The sequence below is a fragment of the Elephas maximus genome, chromosome 12 (genome assembly GCF_024166365.1).
Source record: "Elephas maximus indicus isolate mEleMax1 chromosome 12, mEleMax1 primary haplotype, whole genome shotgun sequence".
In the NCBI taxonomy this organism is placed as follows: Eukaryota; Metazoa; Chordata; class Mammalia; order Proboscidea; family Elephantidae; genus Elephas; species Elephas maximus.
This window is the reverse complement of record NC_064830.1, coordinates 48,406,269-48,424,153: the sequence shown is the minus strand read 5'-3', so window position 1 is coordinate 48,424,153 and position 17,885 is coordinate 48,406,269. Positions and strand designations below refer to the sequence as shown.

Sequence of the window (17,885 nt, the reverse complement as noted above, 5' to 3'; positions counted from 1 at the left end):
AGAGGGACCCCGGAGGTCATGGTCCCCAGATCTTCTGTCCCAAGACTGGAACCATTCCGTAAGCCAACTCCTCAGACAGGGATTGGACTGAACTATGGGATAGAAAAAGATACTGGTGAGGAGTAAGCTTCTTGGCTCAAGTGGACACATAAGACTATGTGGGCAGCTCCTGTCTGGAGGGGAGATGATAAGGCAGAGGGGGACAGAAGCTGGCTGAATGGACACAGGGATTACACGGTGGAGAGAAGGCGTGTGCTGTCTCATTAGGGGGAGAGCAACTGAGAGTATAAGCAAGGCGTATACAAATTTTTGTATGAGACTGACTTGATTTGTAAACTTCCACTTAAAGCACAATAAAAAAAAAAAGTAAACCAACAAAAATATGGCATGGGGGTGGCACCTGACCTCTTCTAACTTCACAAGGAGGAAGGAGAATCAAGATCAGCAGCCCAAAGCTGACTGCTATGAGGTGGAGGTCAGACATGCCTCCTCTCTCTGCCATCTTGACCAATTCTAACACCAACCATCCTTCCCGTGGCACTTTCTACTTATCTGCTGAGTACAATAATTCATTGCAACGGCCACACAGAACTCACAGACAATGCTCACAATTATGGGGTTTATTACGGAAGCAACAGGTTATAATCCAGATTGAGGAACACTCAGGATACAGCTCTTCATCAGGACAGCCTCTCCCCAGGCCTGCCTCAGACATACCTCTCTCTGGCTCCTAGGCCTCTGCCCAGCTCAGGCCAGTGTTATAAATCTCTTTGAGCTCTGCCAATAAATGCCCAGAGGCACCCCACTCCACCGGTATGTCTCAGCCCAAAGGCACTCAGCTTTCTCACTCTGTGGGCCAGGAAGTCCACTGGGATATCTCTTACAGTTTTCTCTCTCTCTCTCTCTGTGTCTCTCTCTGCGTTGTCTTTCTCTCACTCTCTCTGTCTCTCTCTCTCCTGGTTCCAGGAACTTTTCAGTACAGGGATCCCAGATCCAAAAGACCAACTCCATTCTTAGCTCTTCTTCCTTGGTGGTGAGATCCTCTCCCTGCTCTGGAGTTGGCTCTCTCTTAAGCCTCACAGAATGGCAAAACTGACAAATCCCTTTGGTGGGCCACACTTGCCTTATTTGCACAGTCCCACCCAATCACTTGGGTGGCAGTTACAAGACCATGGCAAGTAAAGCCACACAAAGGTTATCCATAACACCACAATCTCACTTTAAAACCTTCCCTGGCCCTGCTGGAGGACCTGATTGTCTAAGGCTAGGGAAAAGACGGAAAGAAACAATTTGTCAATGGATTTGCTGTTAACACTCTATAACCCACTCGGCATTGGTTGCAAACATTCCCTGGGGTAATATTCAACACTATTTAATATTTAACAACCCGTAGAGCACTGCACCAGCTACCCAGACCAGATTCTGGAAAAGATGCAGGAGACTTGAGATCCCTGTGTACACAGGGTAACCCTTTGGTTGCTGGATAACTGAGAAGTCCAGGGAGTACCAGGGAAGGATCCAACTTGCCTGAAGCAATAAGCAGAGGGCATCAAAGCATACAAAAGCATTTCAATATTTTACTAACAACTCCAGTGAGCACCAGTTGAATATCAAGCCTACTCATTTCCACCCACCCTGCACACCCAGAAAGTGGAGGAGGTGTCCTCATATCATCAGAGTGTCCTAGCCCCAGGCCCCAAACTCCAGGCTGGATTGAAGGGCCAGGTGATGGCCATTAACATCTAGAATGACGCTTCAGAAAGGAAGTGCTCTGTGTTGGAGAAGTAGGGTGGGACTTTCACTGTTCTCCTCCTGCTCTGATATCAGGTAAGGCTGCTAACACCTAAGGTTATGAGGAGGGTAATCTGCACTAGTTTACTGGATGCTGAATCTAAGACATGAATTCCCAGGCTCTTCCTCACATACTTCTCTCAACATATACAGGTTCTGGCTGCAGATTGTCGCGTGGTGGGGACAAGGATCCAGAGCCACTGTGGCATTTGACAATATCTCCATCAGCCTGGACTGCTACCTTACCAGTAAGTTCACTCTGTCCCTTTTTGTCTTTGGCACTTTTATCTCCCAACCCAGACTACTTGTGGCCTCATCGTCCCTCCCTAATCAAAGCTGGATTGTCCCTCCCAACCTTCCCCGTGCTAATTCATCTCTCTCCCTGAAACTGAGCCCCACCTAACTCAGACCACGGGGTCTTCTCTATTCCAGTCAGCGGGGAAGACAAAATGCCACAGAATACTGCACCCAAATCAAGAAATCTGTTTGAGAGAAACCCAAACAAGGAGCTGAAACCCTGGGAAAATACACCAAGAGAGACTCAGATCTTTGACCCTACAGGTAAGGGTTCAGCTCACAAGTTGGGCAAAGTAATTTCCTATTGCAAAAAGCACAAGCAATATGTGTACTGAAATTGGGGTGGGGAGCAGTATTTAAAGGATATAATAGCAACCTTTGCAAGGAACATCACCTACACTCTGGCTATGGGGCTCCAAGGGCAACTTACTATCTGGTTCTCTTATTGCCTGGACAAAGGGAGCCTCCGGAAGCTGTGCAAATGAGCAACTCTCTTCCATACCTGGGGAATAGCCACGCTCTGACCCAAAAGGGAGAGCCAACCTACTGTGCTTTCCTCAACTCAGTTTCTTGAAAACCACCCCCCATTTACTGAACAAAAGCAAACTTCTGTCAGATTTCTTCTCCTTATAAAAATGGTTAGGCCCAAGGCCAAGGTTTTCTGTTGCACAAAGGCTGGCTACCCCATCATGGATAAAGCCCCAAAAGCTTTCAGTTCAACATGTTTCCCCCTGAGCTTTGATAGTCTCCAAAGTCATTCAACTCAGCATACCCCAGACTGAAAGACTTCTCCTAGGGACTGTTGCTGCTTCCAACACAGGCCTATCTGGCCTCTGGCCCTAAACCAGGGATATGACTGCTCAGTCACTCTTGATATCAGGAGGAAGTCTCTTGGAATCAGTCTCCAAACCTGGTATGATGTTCCTCATAGTTATTAGATCAGGGGCTGTGAGCCTAGCCCCAGAGAAGTGGGTGCAGGCCACCCAGGCCCTACATACCAGCAAGGCAAGTTGTGTCCCCAGGTGTGAGTTGGTGTTTGGTGTGTGGAACTTCTACAGGCATAAGTAAGCTGGTGAAGCAGGTATGAAGCACACAGTCCACCCGCTAAAAAAGGTAATTTCTCATTAAAATAACAGCAGGTGCGCGAGAAATCTCTAATTCCATCTTATAAATGTGAAATTCTTGTTCAGTGTGTTAAAAAAAAAAAAAACATTTTTAATACACATATACACTCATACACCGTATAATGTCCATTCGAGCAATGTCCAACTGCATATATGTATGTGGTCCCATGAGGTTGTAACAGAGTTCGGAAATCCTGACTGAAGAACAAAACATGTTGGATTTAGGTATGCCGCACTTGACAATCACAACAATACTAAAAAACAAAGAAAAAATTCTCCAAGCTATTAAGTGATCAGCTCCACTGAAAGCTACCAGGTTAATGAAAATGTGACAGGAAACTGTATCAGATAGGCAGAAATTGCTAATGACGTGGATTGAGGACTAAACATAAAAGCGAATCCCTCTCAGCAAGTCGATGATCACTGCTAAGGCAGGAAACTTGTTGGAGATGCTTAAAGAAAAAGCAGGACCAGGCTATGACATCAAGTTTAGTGCTAACTCTGGGGGGTTCAAGGGCTTCGAAGAACATTTTTCACAGGATGAAGTGAAAGTGAGTGGTGAATCTGCGATTGCTGATGCAAAGGCAGCAGAAGAATTTATTGAAACCTTAGATAAACTAATTGTAAACGGGGATTATTTGCTCCAGCAAATTTTTAATATGAACAAAACCTCCTTATTCTGAAAGCAAATGCCTGAAAGGAACTTCATTCATAGTATGGTGTTCGCACAATGTCCAAATCACATAACGTCCTATCTCACACAAGGTATCCTGGACATTAAGCGACTCACGACTGTCACGTGTTGCTTAACGTCCACAATACGCTCTGTGAAATAGGACATTATGTGATTTGGGCATTGTGCAAACAGCATATTATATACTTAGCAAAGCTGTATGGGATACGTTTTCTTTCACTTCCAAATCAGTACTTCTCTTTCGCCTCTTGCTGCTGCTATCACTAGCACTAGTTTTGCTGTGTTTTGGAGCCATGATGCACTTCACGGTAATATTTTTTAAAGAAAGTTAAGCAGAGAGATAACGGTACAACACTCAAAAGACGCGAAATACATGAGATTGGATGCTGCTGCCTATGAGTTGAAGCATATACTGTTATATGTTAAATTTATTATTTGTAAGTAGAGAAAGTTCACTTTAAAATAACAATCAAAAGTACAGTTTCATACATACATGAGCCAGTAACACAGGTGTTTGTTATGACTATCGAGACATGATCTGTAGGTTATATATGTACTGTACCATTATACACCTGGCAACATAATCACTTTTTATACAAGAGACATGAGATACACATGTTGGGTGTGAAACACTGTTGCCTTCGCTACATCCAGTTAGGTCTGCCTTAGTCATGTAGTGCTGCTATAACAGAAATACCACAAGTGGATGGCTTTAACAAAGAGAAATTTATTTCCTCACAGTAAAGGAGGCTAAAAGTCAAAATGCAGGATGTCAGCTCCAGGGGAAAGCTCTCTCTCCCTGTTGGGCTTCTCATCAGTCTTCGCCTGGACTAGGAACTTCTCCACACAGGGACCCCAGGTCCAAAGGACGTGCTCTGCTTTCTTGGTGATATTACGTCCCCTGTCTCTTTGCTCACTTCTTTCTTTTATATCTCAAGAGATTGCCTCAAGACACAATCTGATCTTGTAGATTGACTCCTGCCTCACTAACACAACTGCCGCCCGTCCTCCCTCATTAACATCATAGAGGCAGGATTTAAAACATATAGGAAAATCACACAATACCAGGAATCATGACCCAGCCAAATTGATACACACATTTTTGGGGGGACACAATTCAATCCGTGACAGTCCGCTACATCCCATTCTCTGATCATGATTTCTGCTGCAGTGGTTAAGAGCTTGGCTGCTAACCAAAAGGTCAGCAGTTCGGATCCATCAGCTGCTCCTTAGAAATGCTATGGGGCAGTTCTACTTTGTCCTATAGGGTTGCTATGAGCTGGAGTCTTCTTGAGGGCAACAGGTTTGTTTTTTTGTTTTGTTTTGTTTTTGTTTTTTATTATAACCTTATGGGACCACAAACATACATGTGGCCAGAGGTTGCCCAAACAGTTGTTATGTGGCCCATGGCTGTATTCTGACAAAGTTAATTTTATAGAGTTTACTTGGTTTCAAAATAAAAAGGTTCATGAACTGGCAGCACAACCTTGGTGAGACATGCTCCACCGTGCAGAGAGAAACCGGGAGATTTTATGCGAGATAAAAGGCAGAGAGAGAGAGAGAAATAAAGAAAACCATTTTCACAAATTTTAACATAACATCAGGTCAAGTAAGAGCAGAATGTACAGAACGCCCAAACATTTAAACGTGTCAGTTCAAAGAGGATTTGTTTAATGTCTGAACTAAAACTTCTGAGCAAGCAGGCAAAAATGTTTGTACAGACCAAATGAGGGCAAAGGAGGCAGAAATTTCAAGCAGGGGAAGAAGGGGGCCAGCTGAAGTCATCTAAGCCTCTAACTCTTTTAAAGAGACTTTTTTTAATTTAATTTTTTTTGGGCTATTTTTGTTTTTTTATTATTCAGCATATATACTGCAGAACATATACCAATTCAACAATTTCTACATGTACAATGCCATGACATTGATTATACTTTTCAAGTTGTGCAATCATTCTCACTGTCTTTTTCCAAATTGTTTCTCCCCTACTAATATAAACTCATTATGCCCTAAATTTCCTATCTAATCTTTCGAGTCACTGTTGTCAATTTGATCCCATATAGATAGTTCTTAAAAGAGCATGATGCTCAAGGCAGGCATTCTTTACTCAACTAAGCTATTGTTTGGCTTAAAGTAGACACTGGGGGATATTTTTGGTTTAAGGTTTAAAGATTATCTCAGGGCAATAGTTTGAGGCTTCATCCAGCCAAAAGAGCCTTTTAAACTCCAGCAAGCCTGGAGAATAAAATGCAAATTCAGTAAATGAGAAGTACCAAAAAAAAAAAAAAAAATAGAAGCTTACCACATTGCCACTAAATTCATTGGCTATCAATGACTCAAAGAAAACTATTAGCTTTGCTTTGTCTTTATAGAAATTCTATCCCTTCTCTCCCCTATGAGATGGCCCAGGATTAGTTCTCACCCCTTCTCTGAGTCCTGCTTGATCTCATTGAGCTGCCAAACCCGGGGGAAGGGTTAACTGCTTTCCCATGACCCCTTTCTTTTCCTCTTTTCTCCTTTAACTAGAACTTCAAAACACCTTCTCATTTTCCGCATGAAGGGCAACCTGGCCTGCGAAACTGCAAGCTCTTTCCCCACTCTGCCTCATGGTTAATAAAAGCCCATAGCACAAGGGAGGCAGCTGTCTAACTCATTCATTCAGCCCGCCTCCCCAGCTCCCAGTCCCAGTGATTCACCTGCATTTCTTCCTGGCCCTTGGTCAATAGCTACCTCCCTCTGATAAATTCGGGAAAGAAGCAAGGCTTCCCCTTTTTGTGTGACATGCTTAGCAAACATCCCAGCAAGCCCCTCCCCACCCCTCCCCTCCGGTCTAACTACCAGCACTGATTACATAGCAGGGACCCCAGAAATGCTTATTGATTGACTGGTGGGTGGCTTGATGCTTGAGCTCAGTTCTCAGATGTCAGCACAGAGCCCGCAGTTAGGAAACAGTCATCCACCCTGCCAGCCTCCAGGGTTTATTGCCACATAACTCCCACTGTCCCTAAAAGGCTAATCGATATGGGCCTGCCCAGTAGCCACTCAGACTAATGAAATCATGTGGCGCCTCAAAAGTGGTGGTAACTCCCCCACCACCAAATAAAATTCAAACCAGCAGCTGCCTGAGAAGCTGGAAATGACGAAGGCTGGGACCCAAGCCTCCTCCCCTGAGTAAATTTATCCCCCAGTCCCTGACCCCATAGCTAGAAAGACTTAGGCAAGTGGCTACCGGTCAAGCCAAGTGGCTGTGAGTTCTGTCTCCAGACCTCCTTCCGAGTCACCACTACTGAAGAGGAAGAGAAACTGAACCAAATACATCGCCAGGCAGCCTTGGAAGGTGCACCAGTTACCTGAAGCTCCCAGGGAAGGCTTTAGGGCACTGAACAAAAGCTACTACTTTCCCAGGAACCCACTGCCGTATCAGCAAGTAGCTTAGGTCGGGGAGAAGCTGGGTCAGGCTCCCCACCAATCTTCTCCTGCTTGTGTTTTGGTAGCAGGAGGAATCTCCCCCCATCATGACTGAGATCTACCAGTCCTACCTTGCTGCGTGTCCCTAAGAGTATGGGGGCAGGGGGTGGTCTCTCTTCATCGGAAAGATGTACCGGGGGAGTAAGGCCTCATTCACCTGCAACACACAGGACAACATCCTCTGATGGCACTTGGCCAGGACTCAGCCTCATGGTCAGGGCTCTGCCTAGCCCATCCTCCTGGCTTTAATGCAGACCCACACTCAGTTTTACCCATTTCTTCTGAGGCTGGCTCTACACTCAGCCAAGAGATACTGAGCAGAACAAAAGCCAGTTCAGGAGCTCAAAGAACCACGGTGTAGAAGCAAGGAGCAAAAGTGGACAAGTAATTAATGTAGTACAAGGTGTCTGCAGCAAGAGAAGACCATACAGAGGAGGGGTCTTGGAGCAGCTTTGGTCCAGTAGGACTCCCAAAGATGGCAGAGACCAGAGCACCCCTACTCAGTAATAATCACCCAGCAAACACGTGCCAGGCAGGTGCTTAGAGTGTCGCTGCAACAGGCTGACCCAGTATTCGTTGTTCTGGAGCTTCTGGTGCTGGGGAGAAAAGAGCCCATGAACAGGCATGTCATGGTCTACAACATCAAGCTTAATCCAAGCTCCTTCTACCTCAGAGGGCCCCTCTGGAGAAGAAGGGAGTATGCCTGACTCTGAGTTAGGGTACTTCACATCTCAGTTTCTCTAGTCCTCATACTGGCCCAGGGTAGAGACTGTTATTGCCATCTCATTGTTGTTGTTGAGTGCCATTGGCTTCAACACATAGCAACCCAATGTGACAGAGTGGAACTGCTCCATGGAGTACTCTTGGCTGTAATCTTTACAGAAGCAAATTTCCAGATCTTTCTTCTGCAGAGCTGCTGGTGCCTTCCAACAGGCAGCCTTTTGGTTAGCAGCAGGGCTCCTTATTAGGGAAGAGGAAAACGGTATAGAGAAATTTAAGGGTCATACAGCCAGTAGGGAGCGGGGCCAGGATGTGAACCTGAAGTCCATGTTCTTTCAGCCCACTAAACTACTTCTCAGTGGTGGTCCATGGGTAGAATTCTTACCTTCTGTGCTGGAGACCCCAGTTTGATTCCAGGCCAACGCACCTCACGCACAGCACTACCCATCTCTCAGCGGAGGCTTGCATGTTACTGTGACTCTCAACAGGTTTCAGCAGAGCTTCCAGACTAAGACAGAATAAGAACAAAGGCCTGGTGATCTACTTTCAAAAATCAGCCGATGCAAACTCTATGGATCACAATGGTCCCATCCCATTGTGCCTGGGCTTGCCAGGAGTCGAGGGCTCACCTGATGGCAGTTAACAACAACAATAAGCTAGTTCTACGTATCACAGTCTCTATTCAGAGATAAACATTAAAAATGCAAAAGAAGGTGGAAAGGAGTCCCAGAGGAGAGCACCATACATGAGCAGTAAACAAATCACCTCTTAGCCTTCTTTCTGACAAAGTATACAGGAGACAAGATAATAAGAATTTCTTGCCAAAGTTCAGCCCAGTCAGTTACTGCTGGGCTGGAACAGGGTGTTGGTGGCATTTCCACTCTCCTCCAAGCAAGCAGCAGAGCAACTCTTAGAAGCACAAAGGCCAAATTAAGTTTCTGAAAGCGATTACTCACAAACTGGAAAACCAAACCCACTGCCGCCTAGTTGATTCCGACTCACAGAGACCCTATAGGACTGAGGAGAACTGTCCCATTGCGTTGCCAAGGCTGTAAATCTCTACAGAAGCGGGCTGCCACGTCCTTCTCCCATGGAGCCACTGGTGGTTTTGAACCACTGACCTTTTGGTTAGCAGTTGAGCACTTTAACCACTGTACCACCAGGGCACTAAAGCTTCCAAATTCCCTAAGCCTTCCTCACCTCCTTCCCTCTGAGGAGCATTCGGCCTGACCAGCTAGATCTGGGGGTTCCCTCGCCCCGGCCAATGGAGCAGAACTCAGCCACAGGAGTGTCCAGGCAGGGAAAAGCCTGGCCAGGTGCTTCCCACAGCATTTCTCGGAAGCTTCTGAGTCACTTTATTTAGCTAATCAGATGAAGAAGCTGAAAGAGAAAATGAGGAAAGTATTAAGTCCAAGGGAATTGCATTTGTCTGCTTTGCACATAAAATCACACTAACCAAATAGTTGGGATAATACAACCACAGGCTGCAGAGCAGGTCTCTCTCTCTAGTGGTAAAGATTATTAGGGTTGAGGAGGTATGAGGGAGACTCGCTCCCTAATAGTCGAGGTAAGCACAGGCAAGTCACCCAGGGTCCAATGTCCCTGACTCAGTTTCCCTGCCTTTCTTCTCCCGTGTGGTCAGATGTTGTGTACCAGCTGACTCACAATGATCCCTTGTGTGTGCTCCATAGGGTTTTCAATGGCTGATTTTTTGAAAGTAGATTGCCAGGCCTTTCTTCTGAGGTACTTATGGGCAGGCTCAAACCTCCAACCTTTCAGTCAGCAGCTGAGCATATTAACAGTGTCCACCACCCAGGCACTAGTGTACCAGCTCAGTTAACATGAGGCCCGGCCAAACACTGGGGCCAAACCCACAGGTAACGGCAACTTATGGAACCCTGGCATCAAAAGTACAGCTTTGCTACTAAGTTGTTTCACAACAGGTTGGTTTACCTTTTTCTGAGTATACATTTCTCACCAAAGAGGGAGGAAAAAGGCAATTAAAAATATGGAGACTCTTGAAGAGAACAGACTAGGAGTCCATACACTGGTGTCTGGCCCTGGCGCCACAGTAATGAGCCATGGTCCTGGCAGTCCACCTCTACATGCCTCCTATCCCCTCGCTGGACAGCTGGGGCATGTCAGCAAACCTCCGGGGACACAGCTGCCATGACAGGGGCTAATGTGGGCACACACAAGGGTGGAAGAGAAGTTCATTTTTAAAAAGTCAAGATTTGAGGTAGACCAGCTCTAAGCCCCTCCCCAGCCCCAGCTCTGTGATTCCAAGGACTGAGAGAGATGGCATAAGGGAGCAATAGCTTCATTTGGCCCATCTCTCCAATTAACCCATGGCACTGTTAATGTGCCCAGAAGTACGGGTGACAGACTGCCCGTTTCTACACATGCTCCCATAATTCAAGAACAGATGCCAATTCCAGTGAGAAAGTTTTATGTGTTTCACATAAATTGATTGGGTCTATTTCTGCTAAATGCATTATCCATTCACCACAGAACAACTATTAGAGTTAATAGAATTTGTAGCCATAGCCATTATGTTCCAAGCACGCCCTTCTGGGGATGACGGCATTGTTGGAAGGCGGGCTTCACAGCCCTCACACAGAGCCTGTTTCCTGACTCCAGACCTTTGTTTCCCTCCAAGTTTGCTGGGCTCAGTCAAGCCCTCTTCAGAGGCACATCCCGACAGTGAAGACCCCTTCCCTACATCAATCATTACATCAGTGTGTTCCAAACCAACAAATTCTGTCGTCTATCACCTGCTGGCATTGCCGACAGTCCTAAGGCAGGTGGCGGGTTGGGAGGAAGCCGAGACCCTGTCTCCAGCTGAAGCTCTTCATTGCATTCCAGTTTCAGCAGGAGACCAGAGGTGTGTGTGGCAGGGGGGAGGCGGGGGAGTCAGGAAGCTGGTCAGCCCCACTGTCTGAGGGAAGGGGGACTTATGTTAGAGTCAGCCCTGGGGTGAGGTGTATCTTTAACAGCTTTCCCTGGAAATGCTCAGTGACTAGATGGACAACGCTAGTTAAAAGAGTAGATTCCAAAAATCGACATCTAAAAAAAAAAAAAAAAACTTCTATGGGGTTTGCCATGAGTAGGAATCAACTCCATGGCAAAGGGTTTGGTTTTTGGATATGGACCCACCCATGGACAGAATAAAGCATGTTTTCCCTGGAAGAAATAAAAGGTAGACTCCTGGGCGCTGCAGACCTGTGGAATCTAAAAGTCTAGGAATGGGAGGTCAAAATCTGCAGTTTTAACAAGCCTTCCAGGACAGTCTGAGTCACAACCAAGTCCAGGACCACCGACTGCAGCCCAAGCCCTCATTACCATCACCGTCTTGGGATGGTGAAGAGATGCGCTCAGAGTCACAAAGCAAGTCAGTGCTCAGTCCTTCCTTGGCATTCCTTTAACATCCCATCCTTCATTAACGTCCTATCCCTCAGACAACAAAGGACCTTGCGTTACGTTGCTTCCTTCTTTACAGAGCAGTAAACACCATTACTGACTGAGCATTGCTGAGTGCCAGGAACTGTGCTGAGCTCTTTTCTGTGCATTATCTCATTTATTGCATTTATTGATGTTGTTCTAGTATAATCCTCCTTTTACAGATGAGGACACTGAGACCCAGAGATGTTAAATAACTTCCTCTAAGTTCTTCAGCTTGTATAACAGGTTAAGACATGTATTTCTTTACAACTGTGTAGAAAATTAAACTTCTAAGCCAGATAACATTTGGAAGGAAGTGGGCAAAGTTGAGATGAACAAACCTTAAAGGAATCCCGTGGTTGAATAGGTCTTCTAAAGAGTATCTTTTCTCTGAAAAGCCCTCTTTCTCCTGTCAGATTTGGCATAAACAGAGCACATCTGCACCTTCTCTCACACTCCAGGCAGAGCACTGGGCCCGCACTTACACCCACGCACAGTAACAAAGCAGATCATCGCAGCTAATCGGTGTTCCTGCCGCACCCAGGCTTCCTTGGTGCTCGTGGAAGGCACTTGGTGGCAGCACGTATGCAATTGAGGGGAGCAACCCTTTTAGGGGTGGCAGACATGGTGCCACAGAGCTAATCTTTAAAACCAGCTCGAGCTCTGGCCATTTCCCGGCTGCCCTGCGGTTGAGCCACATGCTGTGTTCCCTCTTACTAATTTTAGGCTATTACCTATTTATAGCCACACGCTAGTGATGACGCAGGAAGCTCAGCCCTAACAAGGCTCATGGGACCATCATTGAGGTGGATTCGGCGCCTTTCCAATTAGTTGCTGTTCTTCATTTGGGCGTGTCTCCCTTCCCCCAGCACTGGTGCAGTCGTGCTCAGGAAAGAGGCGGTGTGGAACTAGGTGTGATTCATGATCCCTGTTACTCACGTTAATAAGTGGTTTCTAGGGGAAGAGGCTTCGCAGGCTGGAGAGCCAGTCAGCATCCCCAGGAAGTGGCCAACACTGAGGACCAGGGGCAGGCTGGTGGCACAGAGAAAGAAAGCATCCCCAGGGACCTGGTGACAGTGGCAGGGCAGAATCGAAGGCTGAGTCGGAGGTCCCTCCCACTGTGAATGTGCCAGAATGCCCAGCAGCATCAGAGCCCCCCAGCATATGGCCCACCATTTGTGAGTCACCTCCCTTCATTTGTACAGGGAGCTACTGCTACTAAACGTCTTCAGTACCTCTCCTTTGATTCTTACAGACACCTGAGAATAGGCATCACTATCAGGAAGCTATCTAGCCTAGCTTTTAAGAACAACAGAGTACCCACATTCCAACCCCAGCTATGCCACTTACCTAAGCAACCCCCTTAATATTTCTGTGCTTTCCTTTCTTCACACACAAAAAAATGGTGTTTATATGAACAGTACTATATTAGAGTTCTCCAGAGAAACAGAACCATTGGGGAATACAGAGAGAGAGAGCAATTTATTTTGAGGAATTGGCTCAGGTAGTGGTGGGAGCCAGCAAATCCAAAATCCATAGGTCAGGCGGAGGCTGGAAACTCAGGCAGGATTCCTATGCTGCAGTCTTGAAGTAGAATTCCTTCCCCCATTGGGAAACTTCAGGTTTTGCTCTTAAGGCCTTTAACTGATTAGAGGAGGCCTACCCACATTATTGAGGGTAACCTCCCTTACTTAGTGTCAACTCATTGTGGCTGTTAACCACATCACCACAAAATACCTTCACAGCAACATCTAGCCTAGTGTTTATCCGAACAGCTGGGCAGTACAGCCTAGCCAAGCTGACACAGGAAATCAACCTTACACTCCAAGGTTGATGTGAGGGTCACACATACTACTATGTGTCAAGGGCTTAGCGCAGAGCCTGACACAGTGAGCTATGTGAGCCGCCAGTGTTGTAGGATTGGGGAGACCCAGGATCAGAAAGGTTATGGGACTTGCCCTCCCCATCAGCTCCAGAGCCAGGATTCCAGCCTAGGCTGGCTCACTCTGAAGTCTTCCCCACTCTAACCCCATGCCTGCTGTTAGGAAAAATCTGAAATATACCCAACTGCTGACCAGCATGATGCACCCAAATTGGCCCGTTTTCTCTTTCTACACAGAAGATTCAGCTCTGTTCAACGCAGAAAGCGCGATTGCTTTCAGTTTATGTTTTTACAGTCCCCTGAATCCTAACCCCAGCAGGAAAAAAAAAAAGTCATATAGTGTTGAATTCTATTTAACAAGCATTTATTGGATACTTACTGGTGCTGCAGGGGTTAAGACCTCAGGCTACTAACCAGAAGGTTGGCAGTTTGAATCTACCAGCTGCTCCTTGGAAACACTGTGGGGCAGTTCTACCCTGTCCTATAGGGTCACTGTAAGTTGGAATCAACTTGATAGCAACAGGTTTATTTTTTGTTTTTTGGTTACTCTGTGTCAGGGGTCCTTGGGTGACACAAATAGTTTGTGCACAACTACTAACTGAAAGAAAACCCTACGGAGCTTAGTTCTACCCTGTAACACATGGGGTCGCCATGAGTCAGAATAGACTCGGTGGCAGTGGTTTGGTTTTTTGGTTGGTTTACTCTGTGCCAAGCCCTGTGCTGGGTGCCTTGGGGCATGTGTCTGTGATGAGACAAAGTGCCACTCTCGGAAAAGGCATCTCCCAGAGCTGTGTTCACATGAACCCAACATGGAGCCAGTATTATCCTGATGAGAGAGACTCTGGTTCCCTCTTCAGTTCCCAGTTCTGATCACATCTGAAATTAGGGCGGGTCCTCCCACTCCAAGGCTCTGACTTGATCCTGCCCAGGTTGGTGAGAAGATCTCCGCATCCACGCAACTGATTCCGAACCTACAATCATTTTCCAAAAGCACTGCGCTGTTCTGCGACAAAGTGAGGAATCAATACCCTTACTTCAGAGCCCCCGACCCTGGCCCCTACTCAAGAGATAGCGCAGTACCACCCAGCTCTGAGAGACTCAAAAATGCCTCGTAAACCTCCAGTCTAATGATGGTGGCTGGAATTACGGCAAAGCTACTAACAAAAAGACTTCGCACAATGCTGTGGCTTCCCAGGGCAGCAGAAAGGACCCGTTGCCTTTCTCTCTCCAGACTGGCCTAAGAAGACATTTGTTTTTTCCCATTTGTTCCAGTGAAAGGTTACCTAAGTGAGAGATAATAGATAATCCAAGAACTCTGGGCTCAGCACTCCGAGATTAAGATCATTTAGCTCCACGACCGTTGTTAGGTGCCGTCGAGTCGGTTCCGACCCATAGCGACCTCACGTACTACAGAACAGAACAATGCCCAGTCCTGTGCCATGCCCACAATCATTCTTATGCTTGAGCCCATTGTTGGAGCCGCTGTGTCAATCCATCTCGTTGAGGGCCTTCCTCTTTTTCACTGACCCTGTACTTTACCAAGCTCAACAACTAATAGAACACAAAAGGCTCCTCCATCGGTACCAGAGCGTTAAGCGCGTTCAGCGCTTTTTTGGGAAAACCACTTTCATCATCAGTCCTCTCCCAGGTTTGCTGGATCTTCCTGCAAAACACCCCTGCTTCCCCTCGGAGCCCTTCAGCCCTCTGCCTGCAGACCTTCAGTGGCCTCGGACAGAGACGGGTTTTTGTTTTGTTTTTTTAACTCATTTGGGCCCAGAGTTGGACAGAGGAACTAGGGGGTCTGAGGCTGAAACGCTAACTCTAGATCACAAAAGGAGATCGCCCCTGCTTACCCCACCCCTACCAAGAGGAGAAGGAACAAGAAGTAGAGCCTCTTAGCTATGACTGAGTCAAGGAGGAGAGAGGGCACAGAGCAGAACTCAGACCAGCCAGTGCCCTCCATGCTGGGCGCTTACACAGAAGATGGAAAGGCAAAGCAAGTATGCTGGGCTGCTGGGCAGGGGAGTTTGGCTGGTCTTTGGATTTTGACTGGATTTTGGATTCTGGTATTAGTTACCTCTGTGTGACAAATTATCACAAACACAGTGGCTTAAAACAACACGTATGTACTATCTCAGTTTCTGAGGGTCAGGAAATTGAGTATGGCTTAGTTGGGTCCTCTGTTTCATGGGTTGGGGACTCATCTGAAAACTCTGCTGGAGAGGATTCACTTCCAAGCTCACAATGTTGTTGGTTGGAGCAGTACTGGACTGAGAGTCTCAGTTCCTAACTGGCTTCAAGCTACCCCCAGTTTCTTGCCACGTGGGCCTCTACAGCAAGGCAGCTTACTTTATCAAAGTCAGTGAGGGAAATAGAGAGAGACTGCTAGCAAGATGGAAGTCACAATCTCATGTAACATAATTATGAAAGTAACACCCTATCACCTTTGCCATTTTCTGTTGGTTAGAAGCAAGCCACAGGTCTTGCCCATACTCAAGGGGAGGGGAGTACACATGGATGTGAATGCCAGGAGGTGGAGATCATTGGGGGCCATCTTAGAGCCTACTTGCCACAATGGCTTTTGTATGCCAGAGACCAAGCAATCACAAGGAAGCCCAAAGAGCTCACTGGGGATTCCAACGGACAGAATACCTGGAAGCAATCTCAAGCCTATTTATTCAACATTTCATAGATGCTTAAATATTCACAAACCACCTACTGAGTGCCAGGCAATAATAAGATGGTAAGTGGATCAGCAGGAGTCTCTGCTAAATAAATGTTGGACATTCAAATCCACCTAGAGATGCCTTAGAAGAAAGGACTGGCCATTTTCTTCCCATAAATTAGTCATTTTAAACCCTGTGGAGCACAGTTCTACTCTGACATACGTAGGGTTGCCATGAATCAGAATTGCCTCAACAGCAACTGTTTGGGTTTTTCTTCTTTTTTTTTTTCCCCCAAGTGAATCAACGAAGAGTACTAGAGACCAAGGTTCTAACTGTAAGACTTCAGGAGATTCAAACATTCTGGGCCCCAGTTTAGTCATCCACAAAGTAGGGATAATAATTACCTGCCACACTTCTTTCTCCAAGCTGGCTATTATAGTGAGCAAATGAGATAATTTCCAAGAACAGACTTTGGAAAGTACAAAACAATATGCTGATATAAAATGTTGTGGTATTGTCATTAATAGTATTTTTAAAATCTATAATCAAAAATATGAGACCAACTCATTCATCCTTCATATTTTGCCTTCTGGAAATATTCGGTGTAGATACAATCCACCTCCTCCCATTCTGAGTGGTAGGCTTTTTTGTGTGTGCACATAAGAGTGTGCATTCTGAGTATATTTTTCCTCAAAGTTTTTGCAAAAGTTCCTAGGAAATTCCAGATTCTAGTCTTTTAAACCTAAACTTAAAAAAAAAAAGTCAGGGGGATTTTGCTCTTGGAGTCCTCTCTTTCAATTCATTCTCCAACCCAATTGATCATCAGTTTGCAGGCGAAACTTTCAAACCCCTCTTGAGGGATATAAATGACTTGTGTGGTGGCATAGAGGATTTTCCCAAAAGGACCGACTCCTCAATATCAGTTGAAAGAAGGTCTCTTTAGTCTTTTAAAGCCCGTCAGGATCTCAGAAATAATGGAAACTCCAGAACTTTCTCCAGGAAATTTTTGTCAAACAATTCCCTGATGATTGGATCTGAGAGGCCTGGTTTCTTTTTTATAGTGAACAATGACAATGACTTCATAATAAACTGAGATCAAATTTTATTCATTTAATTGCTATTGTTTTTTCATTAAGTGACTGACAGATGTAATGATCATCTTCCAGGATTAATGCTAACAAGTAAGGGAAATAAGGCATAGCCTGGAGTTGTCCAGCAGCTTAAGACTCAGAAAACTCCCCAGGCCTCAGAGCAGCAGCTCCCTGGGAAAGAGGACTACTTCTTTTCCCCCAGCCAGATTTATGATTTCAGTCCTACCAAATAGCCCATTCAGTCTGTCATCTGGTCAGTTCCATGAACCATCAGGTCAGTGGAGTGTCCAAACTGCTAAGGAGTTGTTGCTGTGTGCCATCAAGTCAATTTCTACTCATAGTGACCCTATAGGACAGAGGAGAACTGCCCCATAGGGTTTTCTAGGCTGTAATCTCTACATAAGCAGGCTGCGACATCTTTCTCCAGCAGAGCAGCTGGTTGGTTCGATCCTCTGATCTTTTGGTTAGTAGCTGAGCACTTAACCACTGTGCCAACAGGACTCCTAGCTAAAGAGTCAGACTCAGCACTTTCTTAAAGACTGCAGGAATCTCTGCATTTCAGTTACGTGTGTGTGCACACACACCCATGAGTGTATGTTCTAATGTGTGCATACATGTGAGTGTGTGTACAAGAGTGAGTGTGAGAATGTGTGTGTCAGCTCCTCAGGAGCCTACCCACCTTCTGCTGTGCAGTCATTGTGTAAGAGACAAAAT

The 17,885-nt window shown here is 46.0% G+C and overlaps 1 protein-coding gene across 1 annotated transcript in view; it reads left to right on the top strand.

Moving 5' to 3' along the window:
* ALK (ALK receptor tyrosine kinase) overlaps window positions 1-17,885 on the top strand; it is a 1,066,008-nt gene that overhangs the window by 961,029 nt on the left and 87,094 nt on the right. The window contains exons 10-11 of the mRNA XM_049904948.1: window positions 1,945-2,039; window positions 2,224-2,352. Of these exons, the coding sequence (XP_049760905.1) occupies window positions 1,945-2,039; window positions 2,224-2,352 (224 nt within the window). The remainder of the gene's footprint in view (window positions 1-1,944; window positions 2,040-2,223; window positions 2,353-17,885) is intronic.